At 46.9% G+C, this 10919-nt stretch overlaps 1 protein-coding gene across 1 annotated transcript in view; it reads right to left on the bottom strand.

Annotated features, from left to right (window-relative positions):
- Positions 1-2506: 2506 nt before the first annotated feature.
- The window catches only part of LOC124553525 (ankyrin repeat, PH and SEC7 domain containing protein secG-like), a 48800-nt gene continuing 40387 nt past the window's right edge, over positions 2507-10919 (bottom strand). Inside the window, exon 3 of the mRNA XM_047127375.1 lies at positions 2507-2891. Coding sequence (XP_046983331.1) covers positions 2507-2891 — 385 coding nt within the window. The remainder of the gene's footprint in view (positions 2892-10919) is intronic.

Raw genomic sequence — 10919 nt, 5'->3', positions numbered from 1 at the left:
GAAGATAAACATTAACAACATTCAGGGCCAACATTTTAACCTGAATCATTTGTTTGCAATCAAATAGCACTTGTAAGTTTCATCGAAAACGCCATGCTCTCTCGCAGGCGAATTGTTTGACGTGGTGCCTCGACTGGATTTCGCATCGTGTAGCGTGTGCTTCACATACTTCCGATCAAAATTTAGTTTTAGAACAGTTCTGCGGGCCTGCTCTGAGATTAACCTATTTACATATCAACATAAATTTTACCAGTTTCTCAGATACCAACCAGACATTTACATACACGAGTTTAAACAGGAACACGTTTCAGACTATTTAGCGTCCGGTTGTTGAGCGATATGAGCAGTGAATTGCGGCGTGTCTGACGATGCGAGGAAAGGGGACGGAGTTCTGGGCTGTTTCCCCTCTGCTGTAGCGTGCTGTGCCGTTCCAGTGAGCCGCACCAGCTGGAGGGCGTCAGGCGCGTGCCGAACTTTCGGCGAGATGCACAACATGGCCCTCTGTTACCTCCACGAAGAGCGTTTAATGTCACGGCGGAGGCGTGTAAGATTGTGTCTGATGTGGCAGTCATAGTTGCACACAGAGCAACGAAACGTCAGCTTACATGTGCCACATGTGGGGAAGACGTGGCAAAAAGAATCACTCGAGTTAACTGCGATACTTCCCCATGACGTTTCTCCTCTGTCTCCAGTACAACTGCTGTTTCTAAGGAACTCATTTAAAATGAAAGTGGCAGCTACGGACAGTTTTAAAAGAAAATATCGGCAACGAGAGGGTCTGTGTGGGTAGGTGCCATGGATCCATTTGCCGAGAATTGGCCAGGATTACAATGGGCGGTTGAACTTGCTAATAACCTGGACTGCGGGAGCAACACATTGAACTAAGGAGCATTCAGAAGTATTTGAAATTATTGGCTGCAATAAACATACGTAAAGTTGTACTTCAAACCAGAAAAACAGATGTTTCAAGTAGTAGTAAGAAGAGTCTCGCGGAAGAATTAAATCAGCTGAGAAATGTTGAGATACTATTTACGCAGAAAGTTGCGAAGTAGCGGAAAATATTGGAATATCACCTGAAGTGAATGTAATGATTGATGACGGAGAAAAACGGCAAGGCAGAAGAAAACGCTTTGTTGATGAAGCATCAGGGGACGATTTAAACCATAGCTCGCTAAATGTTTGCCACGTTATTACACAGCTGTAGGGAACTTGACTGTACCGTGTGCAGCAACACGCAACACGGACACATTCCGTTTCCCGTGGAACTACGTAAGCGAACACGATTCTCCGGTCCAAGAGCTTGTGGGAAACGACGAATCTTGCTACAGTGTAGACGTTAATAACGAGGGTCTCGGAGAAGAAATTTTACTGTTGAAAAGATTCGTGAAGGCAATGTTGTGTGCGAGCATTTCTTCTGCGCCTTGTCAGTACTCTTTGTGAGTGAAGTTTGAGTGACGGCCTCACGGACTGTTGTGCCGTTTGGCTGCTGGCGCCTCACAAGCAGAGGGGCGGCTGACAGTTGTGGCAGGAGTCACGGAGTGGCGGGGAGCGGCGAGCTGCGGACACAGGGAGTGAAGTGAGGTGACAGCAGCTGAGTTGACAGGCGTACACTCTCCACTACACTTATTTACTCGATGTACGAGTCAAAGTAAGTGTAATTTTATTACCTGTAGCTCCACGACTTGCGTCACCGTCTCAGCTGTGCCGTTGTGGCCGATGAGTGTGGAGACTCGTGTGCGTCGTCGCGAAATTGCTTTCGTGTGCTGAAACTCGGGCCCCGGTGTTCTGTCTCCAATACAACTAGGATTGCTTTGCTCGTTGCAATCTTTTACGTCAAGTAGAGACAACAGTACCAGATAGAGAGGATTTCCTTCACATTTTGTATGCGTGTCATGTTGTGGTCTGATTGTGTTTAGTTCAATGTACACTGACTGTATGGTTCCAGATGATAGTCGCATTATGTGGTGTGAATACTGCTACTACTATGTCATTGTTATTAAACACAACAGGTACGGTAGAGTAGAATGTTTGCTGAATATGGAGAAGTAAATTGAGTCTGGTATCAGGAGCGAGAATTCTGGTGATAGAACTGATATAGCATTAATCTGGGTATGTTGCAAATTAGAATAGTCTGATGCAGCACCTTGCTGACTGGTATGAAATACTTTTCAGCGATCAGATATTATAGAGCAGTTGTGATTGTTCACAATGAACTGTTGACTTTTGCCAAGTTTAGTCTGGAAGTTTTACTCGGGACATTTTTCTTGAGAGAAGGATTGTCCGTTGTTACCTGAATTATTTTGCTGTTATCTGGCGTTGTCTGGGTTTTGCTACAGCGTTCCTTAGAGTATGTGTGTGCTGTATGTTACTTGAGGAGAGGTGAAATTCGCGAGTTACAATGGAATTGAGTTTTTTGGATCTTTATTTAAAAAAATATGAATATTGCTCTCGTACAAACTCTTTCAGTTCCTGTTTTTTTTGCACAGAGTTCGCTGGACTGCCTGCCTCATGACAGCATCTCCACCAGCCGCCTCCTGTTGTACTGCCTGGCGAGGTCCAGCGCTGTCCGCCCACCACCAGTTGTGGCCCCCCTGTCGGCCCCCGCGACGAGCAGCGCAGCCGCCACTTCTGCGCGGCTATAGCATGCCGCAACATGCAGCGGCGTCCACCCATTATCATCCCTGGCGTCCACCGCCGCCCCCGCCCCCACCAGCAGCCTCGCCGCCCCGACGTCTCCCCTGCGCGCTGCCCAGTGCAGGGCGGTCCACCCCCACGGCACGCCCCTCGCCTCCACGTCGGCCCCTGCGGCGATCAGCGCCCTCAGCTCCCCCACTGCCCCCTGCTCAGCCGCCTGGACCAGCCTCCTGGCCCTCTCCCCTGCAGAGAGGCTCCTGCACAAAACACACAAACTGCCACTCTCTGCTGCAAACACACAACACACAGAACAAGGAAAACAGTCACACGAGGAAACAACTGTTGCGAATACAAATCTGTCCTGAAACAAACCTACCGTACTCCCCCTCCCACACTACAAAACAGTGCGCAATTGTGTGGATGTATTAAATTACAGCAAATCTGTTCTACCCCCCTCATAAGAAAATCTTCATTCATCGTCCATTACAAATAGCATTATACAACCTCTGAAAGAATTTCATTACCACATTTTGTCACACTCATTCCTGCAAGTCAGCTCCTTTGCTCTCGGGACGCTACACCTAACCAGTCGCTCACCTCCACTACAGAACACGCTTCTTACAGCTGACACTGGTCTCTGTCTGCAGCTTCACTGCCAGACGTCACACACAACAAGAATTCCGTCTCCTGGTTTTCAAACAGACACTTTCCTGGTATGCAGGCAAAAAAATTTCACTGCAGTTAACGGCAGTTTTCTTCATTCAGCCTCACCAAACACAGAAACTTTCTGACACACAGACAACAATTTATTCAAAACATGTGAGAGATAACAAACACCAAATCGGCAACACCACCCCCATAAAAAAACTGTGTGTGTGTGTGTGTGTGTGTGTGTGTGTGTGTGTGTGTGACATTTTATGAACTCATAGCATACGCACATGTATTTAATATGTGCTATCATGCTCAAAATCATCTGAACTATCTCAGTTGTCGTCCATCTTAATGTTGTTGCGGCGTAAGGACTGTTCCATAAAGGTTCTGGCGCGCAGCAGCATAAATTTAAGTGGTTCGGTCCTCGGGTTTAAAAAAACGGAGCCAGTGCGGCAGCGTCAGTCACCACAGCTCACTCTGGAGATGGCTGGACGGTGTTCGGCCGAAATATTAGGAGAAGAGGCTGAATTTATGCGGCTGCACGCCAGAAACTTTATGGAAAGATCTGAATTGTGTTTCGCCTGATTTGTGATCAGTCCACGTAACATTGTTCCTCTGCTCTCTTTTCGGTACAGTCTTTGCCTATACAAAATGTTCACTGCATGAGGCCACAAGAGACAACAGCTCTGTGCGACCATCAGTTTAGATGCAAATTAATAATTCGATAATGCAAATACCAGGAAAGGTGTTATTCGAGATTACACAGCCATTACGCTTCCAAATTCAAATGTATTGTAATAAATGAAACCTCAGAAAGCAGCATCCTCCTTTAAATGACACGACGAAAGTTTTCTTACTGCGCTACTATCCGGGAATGCAATCTAACAAGTAAAGACGAAATATCTCAAGTATGGTTTCAGTCAAAAGTAACAAACAGTGTGCAAGTTTAAACTCGAAATGATCTGCCATAAAGTTGTGTGTTTCCTGGAGATTCGAACGCAGCACTTAATCGGATGGTTCACTGAGCGCAATCAAACGTTAGAAATCGTTAGTTTTAACCAGCAACGAGATGACAAACTAAACCCAGGAGACGAAAGTGTTGTCTTATGGGCATTCGAAACCAACACCAATCGACACGGACCTCTGGTCACGCGTAGACGTTATATAATGATTTACAGGGTTATTACAAATGATTGAAGCGATTTCACACCTCTACAATAACTGTTATTTGAGATATTTTCACAGTGCTTTGCACACAGATACAAAAACTCAAAAAGTTTTTTTAGGCATTCACAAATGTTCGATATGTGCCCCTTTAGTGATTCGACAGACATCAAGCCGATAATCAAGTTCCTCCCACACTCGGCGCAGCATGTCCCCATCAATGAGTTCGAAAGCATCGTTGATGCGAGTTCGCAGTTCTGGCACGTTTCTTGGTAGAGCAGGTTTAAACACTGAATCTTTCACATAACCCCACAGAAAGAAATCGCACGGGGTTAAGTCGGGAGAGCGTGGAGGCCATGACATGAATTGCTGATCATGATCTCCACCACGACCGATCCATCGGTTTTCCAATCTCCTGTTTAAGAAATGCCGAACATCGTGATGGAAGTGCGGTGGAGCACCATCCTGTTGAAAGATGAAGTCGGCGCTGTCTGTCTCCAGTTGTGGCGTGAGCCAATTTTCCAGCATGTCCAGATACACGTGTGCTGTAACGTTTTTTTCGCAGAAGAAAAAGGGGCCGTAAACTTTAAACCGTGAGATTGCACAAAACACGTTAACTTTTGGTGATATGCGAATTTGCTGCACGAATGCGTGAGGATTCTCTACCGCCCAGATTCGCACATTGTGTCTGTTCACTTCATCACTAAGAAAAAATGTTGCTTCATCACTGAAAACAAGTTTCGCACTGAACGCATCCTCTTCCGTGAGCTGTTGCAACCGCGCCGAAAATTCAAAGCGTTTGACTTTGTCATCGGGTGTCAGGGCTTGTAGCAATTGTAAACGGTAAGGCTTCTGCTTTAGCCTTTTCCGTAAGATTTTCCAAACCGTCGGCTGTGGTACGTTTAGCTCCCTGTTTGCTTTATTCGTCGACTTCCGCGGGCTACGCGTGAAACTTGTCCGCACGCGTTCGACCGTTTCTTCGCTCACTGCAGGCCGACCCGTTGATTTCCCCTGACAGAGGCATCCAGAAGCTTTAAACTGCGCATACCATCGTCGAATGGAGTTGGCAGTTGGTGGATCTTTGTTGAACTTCGTCCTGAAGTGTCGTTGCACTGTTATGACTGACTGATGTGAGTGCATTTCAAACACGACATACGCTTTCTCGGCTCCTGTCCCCATTTTGTCTCACTGCGCTCTCGAGTGCTCTGGCGCCAGAAACCTGAAGTGCGGCTTCAGCCGAACAAAACTTTATGAGTTTTTCTACGTATCTGTAGTGTGTTGTGACCATATGTCAATGAATGGAGCTACAGTGAATTTATGAAATCGCTTCAATCATTTGTAATAGCCCTGTACTTCATTAGCAGCGAAATGTGCGCATGTCTGTATTGTAAATACAATTATGAAAATTTTCTGCTGAATAGGAATCGAACCCTGGACACACAGTTGTTGACTACATATAAAGACACGTTGACTACTATCATCTTTCACGAGTAGCTGTGAGTGGCATGTTTGAAACTGACATGATAGGACGAAAAGCTGCGTGTCTGACTAGGGAGTCTAATCCGGAACCCACCATTATTGTTGATAAAGCGCAGAAAGGCATTAAAAATCATAATAATATCTCACATGTATTTTGCTGTGCTCATGTTGCAACTTAAAGTGACATGCCAGGATTCGAACCCCACAGACATGTCTTTTGCGAACGTCTTTATAGCTTTGCAGGCAAGTGGAAACAATGAAGCAGTGGAAATGCATCATTGCAAACCGATCAAACGCGACGAAAAGGGAGATCTGAGTGCTCCACCAATATTTTCTACATCTCGGGCTCTGATAGAGTCAAGTCCCCTGTGACCTTGCACAGCGATTGGCTCATTCATAAAACAAAAAACAAAACAAAAAACTGGCATAAGAAAGGTGACTGGTGACAGAGTTTCGACCCGGCATGACCTCCTCCTCTGTCAGGGCCCAGCCTGTACCGACTCTCGTCCAGGCTACCAGATGTGGGAGAGTTGCTACTTCTGTTGGATGAGAATGACTGCCGGATGTAAGAAACGAACCCAGAACTTCAGCATAGGTAGCCGGAACCATTTCAACTTTTTTAACTAGCAACCTTTATCACGAATTTAAATTCATGTAAGTTGCGGATTCGAACACACTACGTGCAGACTAGAAACTCGCGCCCTTAACCCCTTTTCTTTCATTTAATTTTTTAACCATTCCGGGGCCTGGCCACGACGCCTCCCGCCATACATGACTCCGAGTCACTCCGTTGTTTTCGTGGATTATTTATTTTTTTATTTTTAGTACTTCATCCGGAAGACTGTCTGCACAGAAACTATGTCAGCTCCGGGCGACGGCTTCGAAGTTCGTGTTCACTCTGGTTGGCTTTCCAATTTATTTCGCAGTATCTTCTTCCTGATCCAATGCATAATTTTCGCGAGGTTTCTTTGCCATGTTGGTCTTCTCTTAACTCCGAGCAATCCACTCGCTGGAAGCTCCGTGCTGCCATTTTGGATGCTTCGGATAACGATGAATGTAACACAGAAAAGAAGAAATGAGGGCAGTCCCGTCTTCTGGTTAAAGCAAGTTGTGGCATACGGAATAAAGTAAAATAAAATGCACTACGAAGTACCATGTCTTCTGTCGTGAGGACATAATTTTCCTCCGAGATGCCTTCAACACGAAATAAAGTGCGCTTCTGATCCACTTATTTTAGTGTAGATTTCTGTTTCCTTAAAAATAAATGAATAACTCTGTAAAAAATAGTGTTGAAGACAAAAGAGGTTAAGCACGATTCATTATGTTGTTCTTGCGTTTACGTCTCTTTCTATTCAGTTTGCACACTATTTCACGTAACTATACGTACTAAAAAATTTTGCGGAGTTTGTCCTGCAGTTTTCCGCCTCTGCGATGCACACCCAGGGCGGCCGGAGTGGAGGAGACGCGCCGCCCCGTTGTCCGCTTGTGCCCGGCGTGCGTTTTGTTTTGCTTTGTTGTTTTGCTTCCTTCTGTTAGCAGGTGACACGTTGTTTGTCCTTTTAGCCACTTTACAGCATTTCTTTATTCTAAATGACATGTCACCTTGCTGGAATTCGAAGAATCGCCAGGCAAGATGTTGCAGTTAGTGTTGGTGTTATCGCGGCCAACATTTGTCTGATAAGTCCCCGGAAATCCTCCACTCAGTGCTGACAAACCTGTCTTCTCTTGCTATCAGGTCCCAATTATCACGTGTTGGCGAATCACCAAGGTGGACTGCCTGAAGTTTCGCTTTGTTTGCTACTTTCCTGTTTACTGCCCTCTTCCGAGCAGGTTTTACGCTTGTTGGTAGTTGAGGGGTGCTGATGTTTATCCAAATGACCTTCCATCTGTAATGCAGCTACTTTTGTACAGCCACATTTCCGCATTCCTTTTCCGTTAATTGCACGTATATGTTCCTAACTTTTACCATATACGACGGGCGAACTCTGGTCAGAGTTTAACAGAGTTCGAATCAAAATTGTTCAAAATGATAAAAGCCGTGCATCTCTAGCTGGATTCAAGACAGTGGGAGTAATTTCGTCTGCTAAGTGAGACACCAGGGTCGTGTGTGTCTTCTTCCGCATCTCGTGTGTGGAACACATGAATACAGCTTGTGATATTCTCCCAACATCTGAGAGATTGTGAGATTTAATCTCTCTTCCCCCCCTGCCCCCCACCCCCGGGCATTTCCTGCTGAAGGAGTCAGCGTGTCAAACTTTACCCTGAAAATGTTACCACGAACTGACAGATATCTTGCTGCTGTTTCACGTGGTTTGGGTAAAACCTTTGCTACACTGACTTTAAAAACCACGTACATATTTTAAAAGTGTGCCTTTTGGATATCGTCAAGTCTTCTCGAACTATGTTCTTTGGCGCTAGCTGGCAGACTGGCAAGGATGTTCCTAGAGTTTGCAGCTGTAGTACAATTTATATATAACTGCAGCTGATACCAAAAATTTCCATATGGGGCAACACAGTAAGGTCTCCCGTGTTTTGCAGAGATATTCCACGTGTGATTTAATGTTGCTCGGCTTCGCACCTGATGCAAGTTCGGATTTGCTGATGACCTGCAGTGCCTTCTCCCAGTCGCTGTCGCCAACGATCACTACATCCACATCACCTGTGTGTGGCCTACACACGATATTCTGGCGATATGTGTGCGTGTGCGTGCGTGCAGCCCTCGTAGCAGTTTCTGCAGAGCGGCTAGCAGGGCCTCAGCGGCAGTGGCGAACGAGGCCCTCCACACAGGACCACCTCGGCGCACACAACTCTTGAGTGCGAGCTGCCTGGTTAGCCGACCACTCACTGATCATGACTTGCAAACTGCTGTTCTTCAACATTATACCAATTACCTTGACAAAATATTGCAGAAAATCCAGTACGGTCATTGTTTCAAGAAGGCACTGGTGACTCTCCCTATCGAAAGCATTCCCGAAATCGAGCGACATTACGGCGCACTCGAGCGTGACAACATGTGCCGCAGCTACCATGTCGCTATATTCACGGACAGTTTGAATACTTTATCTGTCTCTACCCACCGTAGTTCGATACGGGCCAGTCACCTCATGCATTATCTGTAACCACCATTCAGGGCAGTAACTGATCTCACGAGTCCCTTTAGTCAGCCATAGTGCCAGCAGTGCTAGTGTTTTCAATACAGTCCTTAGACAGGTAGGGCTTTTTTCATTGTTTTCTACAAGAGGTGTCTGGTAACCACAGTTAAGTCAACTATCAGCCGCCATTAGTGAATTAGCAGTCTAGTTAAAGTTGATTAACTCTCTACAGTAAATTGATTTCTTAGGACGGATAGGATGTGTGACTGTGTACGGACGCAGGGGGAGCTGGCCACTGTCCGCGAACAGCTGAGCGTGTTGATGGCCGCGGTCAGCCGTCTTCAGGCTGCTGCCTCGGAGTGTAGCGGCAGTGGGGGGTCTGGTGCGTCGCAAGGTACACCCCAGGTGTTACATGCTTCACCCACTGTCCCTGCTGTCGAGACATCTTCGCGGGTACCGGGCGCGGTTGGGCCACCCTCTCCCCGAGGGGAGTCGCGGGTTCAGCGGCGTTCGCGGCGCACGAGGCGGAGGGTCAATGTGGAGGCTGGCCGTGTGGCATCGCCCGCTCTGCCTGTGAGTGGACATGTGGCTGCTCCTTCAGCAAGGTCCGAGCAGGCACACGGGGGGGAGGGGTTTATTAGTTGTTAGGAGCTCTAACGTTAGGCTTAAGGAAAAAGCGGAAAGGTCTGGGAAATAGGCCAGTGTTCACTCTGTCTGCTTGCCGGGGGGTCTCATCCGAGATGTGGAGGAGGCCCTGCCGGCGGTGATAGAGAGCGCTGGGTGCACCCGACTGCAAATTGTTGCACATGTCGGCACCAATGACTCCTGCCGTCTGGGTTCAGAGGTCATCCTCAGTTCGTACAGGCGGTTGGCGGAGTTGGTGAAGGCGGAAAGCCTCGCTCGCGGGGTGGAATCAGAGCTAACTATTTGTAGTGTCGTTCCCAGAACCGATCGCGGTCATCTGGTTTGGAGCCGAGTGGAAGGCTTAAACCAGAGGCTCAGACGATTCTGCGGAGATCTGGGGTGCAAATTTCCCGACCTCCGCTATCGGGTGGAGAAATGTAGGGTCCCCCTGAATAGGTCAGGCGTGCACTACACGCCGGAAGCGGCTACAAGGGTAGCGGAGTACGTGTGGAGTGCACATGGTGTTTTTTTTAGGTTAGAGAATCCCCTCCCTAGGCCCGACAACACGCCTCCTGAGACGCAGCAAGGTAGGAGTAGGCAAAATGCAACAGGGAATAACAATATTAATGTGCTAATAGTAAACTCCAGGAGCGTCTACAGAAAGGTCCCAGAACTGCTCTCATTAATAAACGGTCACAACGCTCATATAGTACTAGGGACAGAAAGTTGGCTGAAACCGACGTATATAGTAATGAAATCCTAAATTCAGATTGGAATGTATACCGCAGAGACAGGCTGGACAGTGAAGGGGGAGGCGTGTTTATAGCCATAAGAAGTGCAATAGTATCGAAGGAAATTGACGGAGATCCGAAATGCGAAATAATTTGGGTGAAGGTCACGGTTAATGCAGGCTCAGACATGGTAATTGGATGTCTCTATAGGCCCCCTGGCTCAGCAGCTGTTGTGGCTGAGCACCTGAAGGATAATTTGGAAAATATTTCGAGTAGATTTCCCCACCATGTTATAGTTCTGGGTGGAAATTTTAATTTGCCGGATATAGACTGGGAGACTGAAATGTTCATAACGGGTGGCACGGACAAAGAATCCAGTGAAATTTTTTCAAGTGCTTTATCTGAAAAGTATCTTGAGCAGTTAAACAGAGAATCGAATCGTGGCGATAACATATTGGACCTTCTGGTGACAAACAGACCCGAACTATTTGAAACAGTTAACGCAGAACAGGGAATCAACTATCATAAACTGGTTACTGCATCG

The sequence above is a fragment of the Schistocerca americana genome, chromosome 11 (genome assembly GCF_021461395.2).
Source record: "Schistocerca americana isolate TAMUIC-IGC-003095 chromosome 11, iqSchAmer2.1, whole genome shotgun sequence".
Taxonomy (NCBI): Eukaryota; Metazoa; Arthropoda; class Insecta; order Orthoptera; family Acrididae; genus Schistocerca; species Schistocerca americana.
Note: the sequence above shows the minus strand (reverse complement) of the source record. Positions and strands in the feature narration are given on the sequence as shown.